At 38.0% G+C, this 22,656-nt stretch overlaps 1 protein-coding gene across 2 annotated transcripts in view; it reads right to left on the reverse strand.

The window, feature by feature from the left end:
* Nucleotides 1-270: 270 nt before the first annotated feature.
* TMEM154 (transmembrane protein 154) overlaps nucleotides 271-22,656 on the reverse strand; it is a 235,483-nt gene continuing 213,097 nt past the window's right edge. For both annotated transcript variants that reach the window (XM_053703745.1, XM_053703744.1), the window contains one exon: nucleotides 271-418. In XM_053703745.1, the coding sequence (XP_053559720.1) occupies nucleotides 403-418 (16 nt within the window). In that variant the 3' untranslated portion in view covers nucleotides 271-402. The remainder of the gene's footprint in view (nucleotides 419-22,656) is intronic.

A 22,656-nucleotide genomic window follows, 5' to 3' on the forward strand; every position in this document is an offset into this window, starting at 1 on the left:
AACCAGAATCAGTGGTAGGAAGCATGGCAGTAACCAGGGGCAGTGGTAGGCAGTATGGCAGTAACTAGGGCAGTGCACCAGTAAAAGTTTTCCACCACTGGCTGTTAGTTCTTCCTCTAACCAGAACATCAGACTGATTTTCAAAGAAAGAAGATTGGAGAAATTAATTTTTCCTTTTACAAACAAATAAGTCATAGCAATTTACTTATTTGTGGTTTTAAAAAATAAGCAAAATATTTAAAATTGAACTTTAGAAAGGGCACAAAAGGATGTAATTCAGTGATGTATTCATCATGTTCAGGTCATGTAGAAGAAAAATATACGTAAAAACAATGCAGCTGCTTTGAAATCTGATTTTATCACATAATTTCCTTTTGAGAGAAGAAACATTTTCAAAGCCGGTCAGGATTCACCATCACTGAAAAAAAAAAAAAAAAAGATTTTATATATACAGTATTACTCCATAGTAATGATGCTTAATGCTTTATACATTCTTAACATAAAAAAACCCGCAAGGCATAAACTCTAAAAGACTGGATTTATCAAATGGTTACCATATGGATTTTCTCTTACTTTTAGTTACACACTCCATACATAAATACTTTATATTAGACGCACTAGACAATATCTGCTTGATTTTCAAGGTGTCAGCATATGGTCTTACATAAAATAAATACACTTAATCAAACGTCTTTTCATAAATGCTTTCAACCACTGATAACTGGAAGTGGATATCATACGTCTGGACTGCTTTGTCATTCAATCATGATGGTAGGTAAACAAATTAAACTAAGAGCAGGTTGCTCATTCACTGATATTGGCAGCCCCACAACCATAATGGGGAAAAACCCCGCATTTTAAAACATTCTCTGTTTGATGTAGCAAAGCAAAAATGATCTTAATGTACCTTTAGTGTTTATATATATATGCTTAAATTACCAGTGTATGGAGGAAAAATGGTTAGTAAAAAGGAGCACTTTCTTATGAATAAAATATTATGTAATACAACATTGGGCCCCATGTACAAAGCGATGGATGGACAAGGTTCCCAACTTGCGCAAGCAGGGAGAGAACACCATAGTCCACCTACCACATGTACTATTGCATTTGGATTCCCTTGTGCAACACTGGCCCTGCTCTTTTGTGACCAATCTCATGATAGCAGGGCCTGTCAATCACCCCAGAATTAATGTGTTTGGGGTGATTTATCTCTTCAATCTCAGAGTTGGTGGAGAGGATAAGAAGCAACGTTCATATAACCACTGCTTCTTTACTTGAGGCAAGCAGAGTCACAAGACTGAGCCTGCCACACAAGGCCTCCAAAGCACCATTCATAAGACCTTTTTAGAATAATACCATGGGGCAGATTTATCAATGTCTGGCGGACATGATCGGCTGTAGTGGATCATGTGCGCCAGACATCGCCAGGCATACGCTGTCGGCATTTAACATTGCACAAGCAGTTCTTGTGAACTTCTTGTACGATGCCGCCCCCTGCAGATTCGTGGCCAATCGGCTGCTAGCAGGGGGTGTCAATAAACCTGATCGTATGTGATCGGGCTGATTACTGTATGCCGCCTCAGAGATAGCAGACGAGTTAAGGAGCCGCACTGAAAATATATTCTAGCATACAAAATATATATTTATATATCTATAGCATAGAATACTTATTATTTATATAGTGTATGGTGTTTTTTCGGTTGTGGCCATAACACTGATTTTACTATAAGGTTTTTTGTTTATCATATTAATGCATCTTTATTCGTTAGCTTTTTGTTACATATTTTTTGATACATCTATCTGATGAACTCATATTCTATTGACACTTATACACATTACTCTACTGACAGCATATATTGTTGCATTTTAATTTATTGTTTCTATTACTCCTCCAAGCTTGTTTTAAAGCGTACAATGTATTCAGCACCCCAGGCCACTATAGTTGTTAATTGCAAGAACACACACTAACAAACTGTGGAAAATATAGGTGAAGCAATGACCAATGAATCTTGAACACAAGGCCCCTCAGCTACCTCAAAAGCGTCTATGCACCTAGGTTAATGCCTGGGCTGCAGGAGGCTGTATGGGCAAATGGGTATTTTGCAATGACGCGTCTCATTTCAACTAACTTATGTAACAGTAATGCCATATGATGCATGTGTATAGAACAGATGTTTATTTAATGGGACAACAAACACAAAAATGTTCTTTGTTCTTTTCAAGAATAGCATTTCAAAGTGTATTAGAACTCTGTATTGTGTCATTGAACACTAAATACATTTATAAGAATTGTATTTAGGTTTTTCCCCACCTCTCTCTACTCATGGGTGCTGCCAAGTAAACAAATATCTTTAACTACGTTCTAGTGCTGACCTATTTGCATATGTGCAGCAACTCCTCTTCAGATGCCTGCAGTGTAACCTAAGTTCCATAATGGCAGCACCCATGATTAGACGGAGGAGCATAAAATGTATTTAGTGTTTAGGGTTCCTTTAATTCATTTTCTGGTGCTGAACAAACCAACTTTTTTCCTGTGGGAATTATCCTTGTCAGCTAGTGAGCAGCAGATATTAAGGTATAAGCTTCATGTTAGTTTCACTTTACATTTAAACAGCTCATTTTAATACGTTTAACTGCACTGCTGCTCCTTTATATACACAAAACAATGACAAACAGCTGTCATGCCTGTGTCACTGGCAGATTTCCCTGAGTGGAAACATATGTTATGAGAAATATTCTTAAAAACAGAATAATGCTATCATATCTATCATACAGTGCATTGTATGACTGGTCTCCTATGTTTATCATGCAGCCCTTTTAATCTGTCCCAAACCAATTGTTTTCACCTCTTATATTCGTTTCTCTTCTGTTCTAGAATATAGCAAATTTGCATTTGTATTTCTATAGATAACTTGTTATTAACATTTCTGTAATCCCTCATATGTATACCCCTGTGTATCTCACAGAAATATATATATATATATATATATATATATATATATATATATATATATATATATATATATATATATATATATATATACACACATATATACACATACATACATACACACACACACACACATACATACACACACACACATACATACATACATACATATACACATACATACATACAGTATATATATATACATAAATACATATACATACACACATATATACACATACATACATACACACACATACATACATATACACACATACATACATATACACATACATACATACATATACACATACATACATACATATACACATACATACATACCATACATACATATACACATACATACATACATACATATACACATACATACATACATACATATACACATACATACATACATACATATACACATACATACATACATATACACATACATACATACAGTATATATACATAAATACATATACAGAATATCTATCTACTATCTATCTATCATCCGCCTACCCACAATAACTTGTTTTATTTTATCAACTACATTTCCTCACCATTAAGTCGACCTTGTGTTTAGAAAATCAAGGTTATGCCCATACTTCCTTGTAATGACCTACAGTTAGCGTCAGGTTTAGTACGACTGTCTGTCTGGCTGCATTACATCATTTAGATAACATTAAAGCGGCACTAAAGGATATTACTCTTTCAAGCCTGCTATTAGAGATACAGTGAGAGACAAAATATTTATCTGTGCTCTGAAACAAGAAGCTTAGCATTAACTGAAGTGCTATTGCATGATAACTCATAGCAATACACATTATAATGAGAGATTATGAGCAGCTACGATTCTGGAAGTCTCTGCATATCTCTGATCTGCATTATATTATATGAAGCACTGAGTGCTGGGTAATAATGACAAAAGAAAAATCTATTCACGCACCAGACCAATTTTCATCTGCCATAGAGAAACCTTCCCCCTTTGCAGCAGCAAGCAGGTTACATTCATCAGTAGCTCCATTCACAATAAAAATAGTCATAATGCACTGAGTTATGCTGCACAATAGGCCAGGGAATAGCATGGAAAAAATCAGTCTACAATATGCAATCCCAGTGTGTTTTAGAATGAGCTCTGTATTTCCCACTGAAATGCCCTATGTCATTCACTGCCAGTCTTGATATCGAATAAAAAAAATAAAAACATTACCAAAAACACTGTATTTGTGGACAGAGCCCAATTGTGTAGAAGCACTATTCGATTTCATTGTGTAGCAATTATAATTTAAAGTAATTAATGAAAAAAAATATTTTCCAATTATGGGCTAGATTACGAGTGGAGCTCTAACTGTAGTGTGCAAGTGATATTGGCTTTTTTCGGCTTTTTGCGCACGTCGGAAATAGCGCAATTATTATTTTGAGTTGAAAGTAGAGATGAACACGAGATTTACGCTTGTTGGGTTAGCTCGACTTCAGAGCTTGTGTAAAGGATAGGGGAAGAAAAAAACTTGCATTAAACACAACATAAATATACTGTGTATATATATATATATATATAAAAGTAAAGTTAAACTCATATAAACACTGTCTAACAAAAATAATTAAAAAAAAAGAAAAGTTATAAGGGCTCAAAGATATAAGGGATACAGGGTTTGACAAAAAAAGGGCTGCAAAGGGCTTTAACATACTGTATATATTCATGCAGACAGATGCATTTTACATACATAAATACATATTATGTACCCACATATATACTGTACATATGTTTATGTGCATTTCATCCCTTTGCAGTCAAATACTTGAAAACATGAAAAAACTGTTTTATGTAATATTTATATGTTATAATGGTTTTAACTATGTATTTAATGTACATATTTCACATTCCAATGTTCTTCACATAAGGGAATAGTTAGTATATTCCAATATACATCTATACCTACGTATATATAATTTTATATATATATATATATATATATATATATATATATATATATATATATATATATATATATATATATATATATATATATATATATATATATATATAGGTATATATATCGGATTTTGCCATCTTGAATAATCACAGTCCAGATAGTGCGCGAGCATGGGTGTTAGTTATTTTTTTTGCAGTTTTCGCACTTCATTGAAGTCTGTGAGAGAATACTTTAATGTGGTTGTGATATTCGAAGTTCAACTCTTTGCACACATCAGGTTTTAGCTCTCACGCTACATTTTTACTTTTAATAATACTTTTTACTAGAATAATAGTAGTAGTAATACAAGCTCAACCTAACGCGCACATAAAGTTTACTTTTAGCGAAGTTATTGCGTGAGCGCTTCACTCCTAATCTAGTCCTATGTCTTTTTTTATAACAATTTTAAATTTAATTCCTAGTCTTTTCCAAGCCCTTTGTTAGACTTATTATGAGTCCTATCATCAAGGACTACCTAGGCAGACAATTGTGAGTACACATGAGTCCTGCACAAGTACAGTTTTAAGTTGGTGGCATCATCTACTTTGAAGTGTAGTAGACCACAAAAGCGCAGCCAGGGATTACACTCAGGAGCAGCAGCATCTGGTGGTGTTGTGCTATTGCGCACACATAAATCGAAGAGAATAACTGTGCAATTGCTCAGAGCATGACCATTGGTGGTTATTATGCAAAAGTTTATCTGGAATATGCAATATGATTGAAAAAATAATATATGACATTTTTTAATTGTGCCCTAAGAGCTGAACACAGGACAATCTGGATTCATTTAATTTCATATCCCTTTAAATCCAGATTATATCTCTGCCCATTGATGCATGCACTAAAGGGACATGTTTTTCTGTTCTGAAAACAGTATTTCTTTTACAAGATATGACGAGTCCACGGATTTCATCCTTACTTATGGGATATCGCCTCCTGGTCAGCAGGAGGAGGCAAAGAGCACCACAGCAGAGCTGTATATATAGCTCCTCCCTTCCCTCCCACCCCAGTCATTCTCTTTGCCTGTGTTAGTGATAGGAAGAGGTAAAGTGAGGTGTTAGTTTAGATTATTCAATCAAGTGTTTATTATTTTTAAATGGTACCAGTGTGTACTATTTTTCTCAGGGCTGGAGCTACAGGCTTTAAGCAATGGACTGGGGAGACTGTCAATTTAATTCAAGCTCCCATATTGTTTGCTGCCCTGCTGATGGTCTTAGCAGATATTATCTAAGACCCTGTTTTGTCCACACAGAGCTGCTGGAGGTGAGGAAAAGAATATCTTCATTGTGTGGGACAGCCTCATACTGCGTTCAGTATTAAAGGTATGTCCAGTCATTTACTTCTGGGGAGACTGTAGTATCTCAGAAAGGACTGGTACTGATTCCCTATACCAGGAAGGGGTGATCAATTTGCACAGGGTAAGAGTGTGTGCATAGGTATCCTCTCTTTATTAGGTAACGTTTAGCAGGTGCTATCAGGACCCTAATAAATGTTTATTCAGTTGGATGTGTTCAGGGTCTATGATGCAGGGAGAGTGTGGCAGAGTGTTCGGCATTAACTTTTGTTTTAATGGGAACAACAGAGTGTTTTTTTGTGGGGGCACATTTGGCAACTTTTTACTTTTATTGGCTTCGGCCAGATCAGTGATTCTGACATTTTTTCCCATGCGGTTCTTATGAAGAACGTTATTCAAGGCCGGGGACTTAATTCCGCCCACAATGGGCGAGGCTTAGTGTTTTCGCGCGCTGGGACGCGCACTTGCTATCCGGACCCTGACTATTGAGAGAGAGGTTCTCAGAGCTCTGGTGTGGCCTAACACAGCTTGTGTTAGTAATTGCTCAAGCGGTCTTGAGAGCGCCGTTCTCGGAGGTCTATCAGGACTCGTGGGGGCAGGTAGGCGCCACAGCAGAGCTGTTGCGAGGTGCTGGTGCTTAATTTCACATAAGTTGTTTGTACAGCATACCAGACAATTTTAAAGAGTTTTGTGGTGCTCCTTGTTGTTACATATTATTGTGGTGCAGTAAAAAAGTATACTGTTTTATTTTTTAAAGGCACAGTACATCGTTTTTCAACAAAATTCCTAAAAGTGTTTGTTTTGAATCACATTAAAACGACCAATATTGCTATTGCTGGTTTGTTTATCATGGCTGACCTTCCTGGAAAGTACATGTTCTATGTGTTTAGATGCCAATGTGGAACCCCCTATCCCTTTTTGTCCTTCATGTACTGAGAGGGCTTTATAGTTTAAAGAACAAATTTTCTTTAATGCAAGTATATCTAAGGATGTTTCTCAGCCTGATGAGACTCAGGGTATGCCGCATCTTTCTCCCCAAGCGTCACAACCTTTAACGCCCGCCCAAGCAACGCTGTGTTCTTCAACTGAGTCCACTTCATTCATTCTGCAGGATATGGCTGCAGTTATGTCATCCACTCTTACAGAAGTTTTATCTAAGTTGCCAGTGTTACAAGGCAAACGCAGCAGGACAGAGGCCCATGTGGTCCCTGCGACTTCTGATGCTTTAATGGCTATCTCCTATATACCTTCCCAGGGCTCTGATTTGTGGGGTAGGGAGGCCCTGTCTGAGGGGGAACTGTCTGACTCAGGAAGTGCATTGCCCCCGGCAGATTCAGACGTCATGTCTTTCAGATTTAAACTTGAACACCTCCATCTTTTACTGCAAGAGGTTTTGGTGACTCTTGACGACTGTGACTCTATAGTGGTCCCACCAGAGAAATTAAGTAAGATGGACAAATACTTAAAGGTCCCTTCTTTTTCCGATGTTTTTCCGGTTCCTAAGATCATTTCGAAAATTATTGCAAGGGAATGGGAAAGACCGGGTATCCCGTTCTCTCATTCCCCTATTTTTAAGAAAATGTACCCGATAGCTGACACTGTTCGGGACTCTTGGCAGGCGGTCCCTAAGGTGGAGGGAGCTATTTCTACCCTGGCGAAGCGTACAACTATTCCTATCGAGGACAGTTGTGCTTTCAAAACCCCATGGATAAGAAGTTGGAGGGTCTTCTCAAAAAACTCTATATTCATCAGGGGTTTTTATTGCAACCGGTGGCCTACATTGTAACAGTCATGACTGCGGCTGCTTTTTGGTTTGATGCTCTAGAAGAGTCTCTTAGAACTGAGACCTCTTTAGAGGAAATACAGGACAGAATTAAGGCCCTTAAGCTGGCTAATTCTTTTATTACGGATGCTTCCTTTCAGATCACTAAATTAGCGGCTAAGAGTTTGGGATTCTCCATCTTAGCAAGAGGAGCTTTATGGTTAAAATCTTGGTCTGCGGATGTGTCCTCTAAATCCAAGCTTTTGGCTATTCCTTTCAGGGGAAAGACCCTATTCGGGCTTGATTTGAAAGAGATCATTTCTGATATTACGGGAGGCAACGGTCATCTCCTCCCTCAAGATAAGACATCTAAGCAAAGGGGACCTTTCGTAATTTCAAAGGAGTCCCCCCTTCCTCTTCCGCTAAACAGGAAGGGAATTATCCTCAAGCCAAGCTCACCTGGAGACCCAACCAGATATGGAACAAGGGTAAACAACCCAAGAAGCCCGCTGCTGCTCCCAAAACAGCATGAAGGGGTGGCTAGTCTACTAGGATGGGTGCAGTCTGGAATTCCCTGAAGGCTCAGAGTGTGTGGACTCGGTCGGAGTCTCTACTTCCAATCAATATTCTGGAGTTGAGAGCAATATTCAATGCGCTTCAGGCTTGGCCTCGGCCAAATTCATCCAATTGCAGTCGGACAACATCACGACTGTGGCTTACATCGATCATCAGGGAGGAACAAGGAGTTTCTTAGTGATGACAGAAGTATCCAAGATAATTCAGTGAGCGGAGGCTCACTCTTGTTATCTGTCAGAAATCTACATCCCAGGAGTGGACAACTGGGAAGCGGATTTTTTGAGCAGACAGACGTTTCATCTGGGGGAATGGCAACTCCATCCGGAGGTCTTTGCCACCCTGATTCTCAGATGGGGCTGACCGTAGCTGGATCTTATGGCATCTCGTCAGAATGCCAAGCTCCCGAGATATGGATCCAGGTCCAGGGATCCTCAGGCCAAACTGATAGATGCCTTGGCAGTTCAACCTAGCTTATGTGTTTCCCCCGTTTGCTCTCCTTCCCCGGGTGATTGCTCGGATCAAACAGGAGAGGGCTTCGGTGATTCTTATCGCTCCTGCGTGGCCTCGCAAGATTTGGTATGCCGATCTGGTGGACATGTCCTCTCTGCCACTGTGGAAGCTTCCATTGAGGCAGGACCTTCTCATTCAGGGACCCTTCCATCATCCGAATCTAGTTTCTCTGCAGCTGACTGCTTGGAGATTGAACGCTTGATTTTATCTAAGCGAGGGTTCTCTGATTCGGTCATCATTGATACCTTGATCCAGGCACGTAAGCCTGTTACTAGAAAGACTTACCATAAGATATGGCGTAAATATCTTTATTGGTGCGAATCCAAGGGTTACTCATGGAGTAAAATTAGGATTCCTAGGATTTTATCCTTTCTCCAAGAAGGATTGGAGAAAGGGTTATCAGCAAGTTCCTTAAAGGGACAGATTTCTGCTTTATCTATTTTGCTACACAAACGTCTGGCAGATATTCTGGATGTTCAATCTTTTTGTCAGGCTCTGACGAGAATCAGGCCTGTGTTTAGACCTATTGCTCCTCCTTGGAGTTTGAAAGGGGTTCCGTTTGAACCTATGCATTCCATAGATATTAAATTGTTATCTTGGAAAGTTTTATTTTTGGTTGCTATTTCTTCTGCTCGCAAAGTTTCTGAGCTTTCGGCATTACAATGTGATTCTCCTTACCTTATTTTTCATTCCGATAAGGTAGTGTTACGTACCAAACCTGGTTTTCTTCCTAAGGTTGTTTCCAACAAAAATATTAATCAGGAAATTATTGTTCCTTCATTGTGTCCTAATCCTTCTTCTAAGAAGGAGCGTCTGTTACATAACTTGGACGTGGTCCATGCCCTGAAGTTTTACTTGCAGGCGACTAAAGAATTTTGTCAATCATCTTCATTATTTGTTGTTTTTTCTTGAAAACGTAGGGGCCAGAAAGCTTGCTGCGTGACTTTCCCCCTTCGCTGCGCTAGTTCTCATGCCATGTCTCACAGTGTCTCCCATTGGAGCATATGAAAGTGCACTCTCGTGAGCGCAATGCTTCCGTGCAATGCGGAGGCGAGGTCACGTTTACATTGCACCTCACTTGTAATACCAGCACACATTTGCGTGCGCTTGTATTACTCAGTTGAGCGCAAATATTGATTTTGCGGAAGCGATATGTTGCACTCAACTTGTAATCTAGCCCATAATGGGTCAAGTAGAATATCCTGCTACTATGTAGAAGATAAGCTCTGAGGTATGGATAGCGCAGATACTATATGATATGTATAGGGGGATAGTTAAGCAATTTATGTAACCTAAAAAGTGGTGATAATAGTATTAGTGATATTTAAGTACACTACTAGGTGCACAATAAAAGAAAGATGTATGTATGTGTGTATAAATAAAATAAAAAAATACACAGAGAATACATATATATGAATACAAAAATATTCTATGTCCTATAGATCTTTAAACAGGATGTAGTCCATGCAGCTATGTCCTCTAAAAACGTGGATATCCTCTTTTCCCAAATCAGAGGTTATAAAGAGTGGTTATGTATAAAGAAAATGGGGTATTTCGAGGAACAGCACACCAGACTCAAAGGTTAACAGCTTGGATAGTAATAGTTATGCATTATTCCATAAATCACGATCTCCCATTTTGGTTTTCTATTTACTATTTATGACCCCAATCTTTACATACAACATTATATATATATATATATATATATATATATATATATATATATATGTAGGGTAAGTGCACTCTAACAAACAGATAGTTAAAAGCCAGGGTGCTAAGAAGCAAGCAGACAATAGATGTAGAACAAAGCACTCGCTGGCCTTGAAAAGTGTCCAAACAATTTATTCTTAGTGACGTTTCGGGGTATTCACCCCTTCATTAGACCAACAAAAGTGAACAGCACAGCAAACAATTTAAAGGGTTAGACCCCTCCCACTGACAGAAAAACCATCAAAGGGTTACCATGGCAACACATACACAATAAAATAAAGAAAATAAACACATTAATCCCATTGCCCTAAGTGTAAATTGACAGAGAGTACACAGATCCTATACATATAATAAGTGTATCATGTGAATATATACAATTGGAAATGAATATGGTGACACCCATGAATATAGTGCAATCTTATTCTTATCTCAAAATAGTGTAAATGTCTACAGCATCATCAGAGTCTAACAGTCACGATTGCAAGCACATAATAAAGATGGTAATATAGCGCAGTGAGCTCAATTACTATGTAAGTGGAAACTTAAAATATTTCTTTTTAAGCAAAATGAGTCAAAAGCATGTACTTACTGTGGTAAGCACAAGAAAACCATTGGTGGACTTACAGAGACTCTACACTGTGTCGGACTAAGTGAAGACACACGCCCCCTACGTCACAGTGACGTTGTGGGAACGCCCCCTGAGAGAATCACAACACAGTATAGTCTGTATTTAATTATACGGCGATCAAAGAGACTATATGTGTTAGACTTAATGCGTAGTGGCTATGCATAGGGGTTGATACTGTTTACCATAATGTGGCCAAAAGACTTAGACATATATACACACAGAAAGTATTCACAAGATAGGCATTACCCATAATGCATACAGATGAACAAGCAAGGGAAAGACTAAATAGCAGCGAGCTAATAGCGCATTTCATGAGTCTTCGGGTAAAATTTAACCCTAGAGTGTCAGACCCAACAGCCTCAATGTGTGCTTACAAATAATATCTCTAAAACAATTGGAAAAAATGTAAACAATTTGAATAAAAAAACTAGCAATCACCAAAGGATACATAGAGAACAGGAGACGTAAATTGCATATCAAGCAATCAAATACCTTATTATTTGTACCAATTTAAAACTAAATACATATTGTAGCTAGCTTAGGTTTTATTTTTATTTCACAGGTAAGTTTGTATTTATTTTAACTAGGTAGACTAGATAGTAAATAGTTATTAACTATTTACTATCTACCTAGTTAAAATAAATACAAACTTACCTGTGAAATAAAACCTAAGCTGCCATACACTAAAACCTAACATTACAAAATAAAAAAACCTACCATTCCAAAAAATAAAAAACACTAAAATTACAACAAAAATACCATTACTAAAAATAAACGAAATTATCCAAAACAATAAAAATGATTCCTATTCTAATACCCCGTTTAAAAAAAAAACACCCCAAAATAAAAAACTGCCATCCTTGTATTCTTGCATATTGATGCACTTTTAATTTTTACATAATAAAGGATTTTTACTACTATTTTGCCCCTCGAGTTCTCAGATACCTGCTCTTTCGCCCAAAATAAAAAACCCTAATCTATAATAAACTACCAAGGGCCCTTGAAAGGGCCTTTTGTAGGGCAAAAGAAATCAGCTCTTTCTCAACAAAAACATACACCCCCACCCCCCAAACCCACTATATAAAAATAAAGTAAAACATAATCTACCCATTGCCCTGAAAAGGGCATTTGTATGGGCATTCAGCTCTTTTGCTGCCCATGAAAAATAAAAAATGGCTATTCTTAAAAAGAAAAAAAACACCCTAAAACGAAAAAAAAAAAAAACATTACACAAATTATCAAACGAACTATCCAAAATAATAACAATTATTCCTATTCTAATACCCATTTTAAACCCACCCCCCAAAATAAAAGAAACCTAATTTATAATAAATTACCAATAGCCGTTAAAAGGGCCTTTTGTAGGGCATTGCCTTTTTCTAAAACAAATACAAAGACCTACTAACATTACAAACCCAACCCCCCCAAACCCACAAAATAAAAAAAAAAATATCTAAAAATACCTAATCTACCCATTACCATGAAAAGGGCATTTGTATGAGCATTGAGCTCTTTTTCTTGCCCTTGAAAGGGCATTCAGCTCTTTTAAGAACTGCCCAAACCCTAATCTAAAAAAAAAAACACCCCAAAAAACCTTACAAAAACCTAACACTAACCCCTCTTTAGGTACTCACAGTTGCTGAAGTCCCGCTTGAAAAATCTTCATCCCGGCGGCACCATCTTCATCCATCGCGAGACCGGCATCTTCTTCATCCCTGCGGAGGCGGAGTGGTCGATGCGCAGAGGCGGAGGTCCAGGCGGAAGTCCATCGATCCGACGTGGAGGTCCTCTTCATGTGATCCATGGGGTACCATTGCATTCCTATTGGCTGAAAAATTGAAATCAGCCAATAGGAATTAGGGCTGCTAAAATCCTATTGGCTGTTCAAATCAGAATTTAAGCAGCTCTCATTCTATTGGCTCATTGGAATCGAAGGGGTACCTTGCATTTCAATCCTCAGTGTGCGCATGAAGAGGACCTCCACGTCGGATCGATGGACTTCCGCCTGGACCTCAGCCTTGGACCTCTGCGCATCGACCACTCCGCCTCCACAGGGATGAAGAAGATGCCAGTCCCTCGATGGATGAAGATGGAGTCGCCTGGATGAAGATGGATCCGCCGGGATGAAGATCGTTCAAGCGGGACTTCAGCAACTGTGAAGAAATGAGCGTAGAGCAAAATTGTGCTCCATACCGCACTCCAATACAAGCGCTGCTTAAGTCAGCGGTGAGCTGGTTGTACGTGCTCGTGCACGATTTCCCCATAGACATCAGTGGGGAGAGCCGGCTGAAAAAAAGCCTAACACCTGCAATAAAGCAGCGTAAAGCTCCGTAACGCAGCCCCATTGATTCCTATGGGGAAACTAAATTTATGTTTACACCTAACACCCTAACATGAACCCCGAGTCTAAACACCCCTAATCTTACACTTATTAACCCCTAATCTGCCGCTCCGGACATCGCCGCCACTATAATAAATATATTAACCCCTAAACCACTGCACTCCTGCATCACAAACACTAGTTAAATATTATTAATCCCTAATCTGCCACCCCTAACATCGCTGCCACCTACCTACATTTATTAACCCCTAATCTGCCCGCCCCAACGTCACTGCCACTATACTAAATTTATTAACCTCTAAACCTAAGTCTAACTCTAACACCCCCTAACTTTAACATAATTAAAATAAATCTAAATAAAACCTACTATTAATAACTAAATAATTCCTATTTAAAACTAAATACTTACCTATAAAATAAACCATAAGATAGCTACAATATAACTAATAGATACATTGTAGCTAGCTTAGGGTTTATTTTTATTTTACAGGCAAGTTTGTATTTATTTTAACTAGGTAGACTAGTTAGAAAATAGTTATTAACTATTTACTAACTAGCTAGCTAAAATAAATACAAATTTACCTGTAAAATAAAACCTAACCTGACTTATACTAACACCTAACCTTACACTACAATTAAATAAATTACCTAAATTAAATACAATTACCTAAATTACAAAAAAAAAAAACACTAAATTAAAAAAAACCTAACAAAATAGGTTTTTTGTTAGGTTTTTATTTGGGGGGTTGGTTGTGTGGGTGGTGGGTTTTACTGTTGGGAAGTTGTTTGTGTTTTTTTACAGGTAAAAGAGCTGATTTCTTTGGGGCAATTCCCTCGCAAAAGGCCCTTTAAGGGCTTTTGGTAGTTTAATTTAGACTAGGGTTTTTTTTATTTTGGGGGGGCTTTTTTATTTTGATAGGGCTATTAGATTAGGTGTAATTAGTTTAAATATCTGATAATTTCTTTTTGTATTTTGTGTACAGGGAGTGCAGAATTATTAGGCAAATTAGTATTTTGACCACATCATCCTCTTTATGCATGTTGTCTTACTCCAAGCTGTATAGGCTCGAAAGCCTACTACCAATTAAGCATATTAGGTGATGTGCATCTCTGTAATGAGAAGGGGTGTGGTCTAATGACATCAACACCCTATATCAGGTGTGCATAATTATTAGGCAACTTCCTTTCCTTTGGCAAAATGGGTCAAAAGAAGGACTTGACAGGCTCAGAAAAGTAAAAAATAGTGAGATATCTTGCAGAGGGATGCAGCACTCTTAAAATTGCAAAGCTTCTGAAGCGTGATCATCGAACAATCAAGCGTTTCATTCAAAATAGTCAACAGGGTCGCAAGAAGCGTGTGGAAAAACCAAGGCGCAAAATAACTGCCCATGAACTGAGAAAAGTCAAGCGTGTAGCTGCCAAGATGCCACTTGCCACCAGTTTGGCCATATTTCAGAGCTGCAACATCACTGGAGTGCCCAAAAGTACAAGGTGTGCAATACTCAGAGACATGGCCAAGGTAAGAAAGGCTGAAAGACGACCACCACTGAACAAGACACACAAGCTGAAACGTCAAGACTGGGCCAAGAAATATCTCAAGACTGATTTTTCTAAGGTTTTATGGACTGATGAAATGAGAGTGAGTCTTGATGGGCCAGATGGATGGGCCCGTGGCTGGATTGGTAAAGGGCAGAGAGCTCCAGTCCGACTCAGACGCCAGCAAGGTGGAGGTGGAGTACTGGTTTGGGCTGGTATCATCAAAGATGAGCTTGTGGGGCCTTTTCGGGTTGAGGATGGAGTCAAGCTCAACTCCCAGTCCTACTGCCAGTTTCTGGAAGACACCTTCTTCAAGCAGTGGTACAGGAAGAAGTCTACATCCTTCAAGAAAAACATGATTTTCATGCAGGACAATGCTCCATCACACGCATCCAAGTACTCCACAGCGTGGCTGGCAAGAAAGGGTATAAAAGAAGAAAATCTAATGACATGGCCTCCTTGTTCACCTGATCTGAACCCCATTGAGAACCTGTGGTCCATCATCAAATGTGAGATTTACAAGGAGGGAAAACAGTACACCTCTCTCAACAGTGTCTAGGAGGCTGTGGTTGCTGCTGCACGCAATGTTGATGGTGAACAGATCAAAACACTGACAGAATCCATGGATGGCAGGCTTTTGAGTGTCCTTGCAAAGAAAGGTGGCTATATTGGTCACTGATTTGTTTTTGTTTTGTTTTTGAATGTCAGAAATGTATATTTGTGAATGTTGAGATGTTATATTGGTTTCACTTGTAAAAATAAATAATTGAAATGGGTATATATTTGTTTTTTGTTAAGTTGCCTAAAAATTATGCACAGTAATAGTCACCTGCACACACAGATATCCCCCTAAAATAGCTATAACTAAAAACAAACTAAAAACTACTTCCAAAACTATTCAGCTTTGATATTAATGAGTTTTTTGGGTTCATTGAGAACATGGTTGTTGTTTAATAATAAAATTAATCCTCAAAAATACAACTTGCCTAATAATTCTGCACTCCCTGTAATTTAGTGTTTGTTTGTTTTTTTATTCAGTTAATTGTATTTAATTTAGGTAATTTATTTAATTGTAGTGTAAGGTTAGGTGTTAGTGTAACTCAGGTTAGGTTTTATTTTACAGGTAAATTTGTATTTATTTTAGCTAGGTAGTTAGTAAATAGTTAATAACTATTTAGTAAGTATCCTACCTAGTTAAATTAAATACAAACTTACCTGTAAAATAAAAATAAACCCTAAGCTAGATTCATTGTAAATATTAGTTATATTGTAGCTATCTTAGGGTTTTAAGTATTTAGTTTTAAATAGGAATTATTTAGGTAATGATAGTAGGATTTATTTAGATTTATTTTAATTATATTTAAGTTAGGGGGTGTTAGGGTTAGGGTTAGACTTAGGTTTAGGGGTTAATAACTTTAGTATAATGGCGGCGACGTTGGGGGCGGCAGATTAGGACTTAATAAATTAGGTAGGTGGCGGCGATGTTAGGGGCGGCAGATTAGGGGTTAATAATATTTAACTAGTGTTTGCAAGTGCGGCGGTTTAGGGGTTAACATGTATATTCTAGTGGTGGCGATGTCCGGAGCAGCATATTAGGTGTTAATCATTTTATTATAGTGTTTGCGATGTGGGAGGTTTAGGGGTAATAGGTAGTTTATGGGTGTTAGTGTACTTTGTAACACTTTAGTTATGAGTTTTATGCTACAGCTCTGTAACGTAAAACTCATAACTACTGACTTTAGAATGCATTACGAATCTTACGGGATAAGCTTTACCGCTCACTTTTTGGCCTCCCAGAAAAAGCTTGTAATATCGGCGCTATGGAAGTGCCATTGAAAAAAGACTTTATGCAAATTGCGTAAGTTAATTTGTGGTACGGCCAAAAAGGTGTGCGGTGCCCCTAAACCTGCAAGGTTCGTAATACCAGCGGTAGTGAAAATGCAGTTATGAGCCTTAACGCTGCTTTTTTACTCATACCGCAAAACTCGTAATCTATCCGCTTGTTTTTATTTCACAGGTAAGTATGTATTTAGTTTTAAATTGGTATTATTTAGTTAATAATTGTAACTTTAATTTAGCTCTATTTTAATTATGTTAAAGTTAGGGGGGTGTTAGGGTTATGGTTATGTTTAGGGGTTAATAGTTTAATTTAGGTTGTTGCGATGTGGGGGACTGGCGGTTTAGGGGTTAATAGGTTTATTTAGTGGTAGTGATGTGGGAGGCCAGTGGTTTAGGGGTTAATAGCTTTATTTAGTGGCGGCGATGTCGTGGAGCGGCGGAATAGGGGTTAATATTTTTACTATAGTGTGGGCGATGTTGGGGTGCGGGGGAATAGGGGTTAATAACTTTAGTATAGTGGCGGCAATATTGGGAGCAGCAGATTAGGGGTTAATAGATTTATTTAGGTGGCAGCGATGTGGGGGAAAGCAGATTATGGGTGTTTAGATGTGGGGTTTATGTTAGGGTGCTAGGTTTAAACTTAACTTTTTTTTCCCCATAGACATCAATGGGGCTGCGTTACGGAGATTTTCATTCCGCGATCGCAGGTGTTAGGTTTTTTTTCTGACACTCTCTCTGTGAGGTTTGATTAAAAGGAATAAAACTGCAGATTTGTTTAGGAGCGGTATCTCTTCAAATGACAGATTGTATCACTATTTGCTAAGATAAATACTACAATAAGTAAGTATCATGGTATAGTGATTAGAATATTATTTATATATATTTGAGTTCTCAATCATTGAGAGTCTTATAATAGCAGATAAATTTAAATTAAGTTCAGTTGAATTCAAGTATGATTCTCTGGTTAACCCCTTAGGAGAGCTGTATAGAAAGTAATCACTGCAAAGCATATGTGATAGCAAAAAGTCTGAATATGACATGTGATAGTAACTGTTTCAGTGAGTAAGAGCAACTATGAGCAGACATAAGTTGAAATGAACCTGAAGTAAGGCTAGTAAAAACAAACAGGTTTGTCCTGGAGTGAGAGGAGCCAAGATCCGATTTCAGATATAAATAAAGTATTACATAAACAGAGCAAAGTATCAAAACAGTCAATATGATTCATGAAATTCCTAGATATACAGACTTAGCAGATGTAAATAGTACTAGAGTACCTTAGTATTTGTAGATGAGGAGCTGCAGTGCTTCTGAGAAAGAGAGGATGTAATATTCAGCTGAGCTGAGCTGACAGGAGCTGCTGTATAGCAATCTGTAGTGCTGAAAAGGCTGCAAATAGATGTTTAGGCTTCTGCTTTGAGTAAGTAAATAAATGCATCCATCTGGAAACGTAGGAGAATCTGCAAAAGTAAACTTGTAGAGACCTTGACAGATTTATTAGGAAATCTGATAGTAAAGTTATTGGTAATCCGTTTTAGGAGAGCTCAGGAACAGACAAGTGTTTCAGCAAACACAAATCAATACTAAGCACCTGGTAGTGGGTATGTACTCTATTTAAAGGAAAAGTAAGAGAGTGATGTCTCCAAGATAAGAGAGAAGATTTAAAGGGGAAGTACTTAAAGAAAGGAAAATGAGTCCTGACAGGACCCCCTCTTCAAGCAAGCTGTTCCCAGCTTGAGGGCGAGGATGATCAGGATTCCTCCTATGAAAAAGAGTAACAAGTCTGTAAGCTTTCAAATTAGATGTTGGTTCCCAGGTATCATCTTCCGAAGAGTAGCCCTTCCAATGAACTAAGTATTGCAACTGGCCTCTGTAGTATTGTGAATCGATTATGGAGTCAACTTCGAATTCTTCAGAGTCAACAGTGGCCAAGGGTGGTAACACGGTCTGAGTCTGTCTCATAGAGTTATAAGGCTTGACTAAGGAGACATGGAAAGTAGGATACATTTTCATACTAGAGGGCAGATCTAGTGTGAGTGCATTTTCATTAACAACTCGAAGAATAGGAAAGGGTCAGATCAAAAGCCTTGCTAGCTTCTTTGAATGTATTTGGAGTCTCAGATTTTTAGTGGAAAGCCAAACTTTATCTCCTTGTTTGTAGTTAGGCGGAACTCTCCTCCGGAGATCGTAATAATGTTTTTGAGAAACTTGGGCATCCTCAATATTCCTTTGTATCATCTTGAAGTTATCTAGTAGAGAATTGGTGATTTCATATACTAATGGTGAATCCGTGGTATTAGAGGGTGACAAGTTAAAGGTAGGGTGATATCCGTAATTTGCGTAGGAAGGTGTCATTTTGGTAGATGAATTCACTGAATTGTTATAAGCATATTCGGCCATGTGTAGGAACTGTGTCCAATCTTCTTGATGATAAGAGCAGTAGCATCTAAGATACTGTTCCAACCATTGATTAAGTCTTTCTGCTTGACCGTTAGTTTGTGGGTGAAATGAGGTAGAAAAGCAATGATTTATTTGTGTGTTCTTGCATAAATTCGTCCAAAATCGTGAGGTAAACTAAGTACCTCTGTTCGTGGTGAGTATAGGAGGTATACCATGCAAGCGAACGATATGTTTCTAGAAGAGAGTTGCAGTTTCAGCTGAAGTGGGGAGTTTGTGGTAAGCAATGAAATGAGCCATCTTAGTGAATATGTCAATTACTACAAGAATGGTATTATGATTTTTAGAGTTTGGTAGTTCTACTATGAAATCCATGGCAACATGTTGCCAAGGCTTGTTTGGGATAGGTAAGGGCATTAGTAATCCATAAGCTGGCCTTTTTCAGATTTTGATGTTGTACAGATAACACATGATTGTATATAGTCTTGAATTGTTTTCTTCATCTTAGGCCACCAAAACTCTCTTGAGAGTTGTTCATGGGTTCGGTGAATTCCTGGATGTCCAGACATTGGAGAATCATGATAATCTTCTAAAAGTTTTGTTCTTGATTCAGGTGGTATATATAATTTTTTTCCAAAATAATAAAGTCCATCTGCATCTTTTACTACAGAAGAATGTGGTAAGTTCTGATCATTATTCAAGTTGGTCTTTAATTCTCTGATAAACTGGCATGAGAGTCCAATAAACCTTTCAGCAGGAATGATGGAAGTTACGTCTGGTGGTAATTTAGGTTTCAAATCTTTCCTGGAAAGGGCATCACCTTTTCATTTTTTTAAGCTGGTCGATAAATGATATTGAAATTGAATCTTGAGAAATACAAACTCCAATGCACTTGACGGAAAGAAAGGGTTTTGTTGGTTTGAAGAAACTGGAGATTCCTGTGATCAGTATAGATTATTATAGGTAATTCAGTACCCTCCAGTAAATGTCTCCAGTGTTCAAGAGCTTTTCTTATGGCTAAGAGCTCTTTATCCACAATTGCATAGTTCATCTCAGTGGTATTCATCATATTTGAATAATATGTGACAGGATGTAAAGGTTCTGTCAGGGATCTCCTTTGTGATAACACTGCTCCTATGGCATTGTCTGAAGAATCAACTTCTAAAATGTACTGGAGTTTGGGGTATGGGAATTTTAGTATGGGTGCAGTAGTAAAACAGGTTTTTAACTGCTCAAATGTGTGAGTTGCTTCTGGGGTCCAATGATAAGGAATAGTAGTGCTAGTTAATCTGGTGAGTGGTTTGACTATTTTAGAAAAACCCTTGATAAATTTTCGGTAGTAATTAGAAAAGCCTAAGAAACGTTGTAGTTCTTGTTGTTCGGGATATTCCATTCTTTTATGGTGTCAACTTTATTGTCTTGCATTTTAATGCCAGAGGGAGATATGTTATAACCATGAAAAGAAATTTCCTTTGTGTGGAAAACACATTTCCCTGGTTTTGCATACAAGCTATGGGTACGAAGCCTGGATAACACCCAGCGAACGTGTTTGATGTGATCTTGTATGTTGTCGGAATAAATAAGAATGTCATTGAGATATATAACCATACAGACATCAAGTAGATCATGAAAAACATCATTGATGAAGTATTGGAAAGTGGCAGGTGTGTTGCACAATCCAAAGGGCATAACCAGATATTCGTAAAGTCCGTATCTGGTCCTGAAGGCGGTTAACCACTCATCTCCCTCTCTTATGCGTATTAAATTATAGGCTCCCCTTAAGTCAAGTTTGGTGAAGATGGTGGCATGATATAGTCGTTCTATGAGCTCTGGAATCAAAGGCAAGGGATATCTATTTTTAATAGTTCTCTTGTTGAGCTCACGGTAATCTATGATTGGTCTGAGAGTGGTGTCCTTATTCTTCAAAAAAAACATTCCAGCTCCGGCTGGTGATGAAGATTGTCTAATAAAGCCTTTTCGTAAATTTTCTTCTAAATACTCCTTTAAGTGTTCTAGTTCAGGCTGACTAAGAGGATAAAGGTGCCCATAAGGGACTGTTGCACCAGGCTGTAAGTCAATTTGGCAATCATATATGCGATGGGGTGAAAGACTTTCTGCCTGTTTTTTGCTGAAGACATCTGTGAAGTCTGCATATTCATCTGGAAGAAACTGATCATCTTTTACTGTTTGCAAAAGCATATGATGTGGGAAACATGTTTTGACACAATATGCAGAATTTAAAGTTACATCAAGAGTTGCCCAGTTTATAAGTGGTTGATGTAATTGGAGCCATTGCAAACCTAGAACTATAGGGAATATTGGAGATGGTAATACGTCAAAAGTTATAAATTCAGTATGTCCAGATATGGTTTTAACAAGTATTGGTATAGTATGATGGGTGATTGGTCCTGTGGTGATGCTTGACCCATCAATAACTCTGACGGGCAAAGGGTTTTGTTTTTTAACCAAGGGGATTTTGTTTCTTTTTACAAGGGTAAGATCAATGAAGTTTCCAGAGGCACCGGAATCAATTATAGCCTGAGACTTCAGGTGGCTTTGGTCCCACTGTAAATGAAATGAGAGGGAACAGTAAGATAATTTTTTAGCAATAATTTGAGAAGTATGTATAGCCTTACTTCTTTTTGTTTTTAGTAGTGTAGGACAGTCCTTGACTGCATGACTGGAACTGGCACAATACATACAGAGAGAATTGTTTTTCCTTCGTATCCTTTCTTCATGTGAGAGGGGACCTCTGATAACTCCAATCTCCATTGGTACAGATGCTAGTGGCTGTTTTGAAGATGTGTTGGGAAGAGGTAAATAACTGTCAGTTTGATTCTTGTATGATGCCTCAGATCTAAACCGTTCTGATCTCCTCTCACGGAGCCTCCGGTCAATTTGTGTGACTAATTTCATAAGAGATTCCAATGTTTTTGGTAATTCAGTTCTAGCTAATTTGTCCTTAATATTTTCTGCTAGACCCAAACTAAATTGGTTTCTTAAGGCGATTGGATTCCACTGAGAGTCAGTGGCACATTGCTTGAATTCTGTTATATATTCTTCCACGTACCTTTTTCCCTGTTTTTGGTAGTTTCCACCGTAAGTTGTGTATTTATGTCTTGATATAGATCATCCATTGC

Source organism: Bombina bombina, chromosome 2 (genome assembly GCF_027579735.1).
Source record: "Bombina bombina isolate aBomBom1 chromosome 2, aBomBom1.pri, whole genome shotgun sequence".
NCBI lineage: Eukaryota > Metazoa > Chordata > Amphibia > Anura > Bombinatoridae > Bombina > Bombina bombina.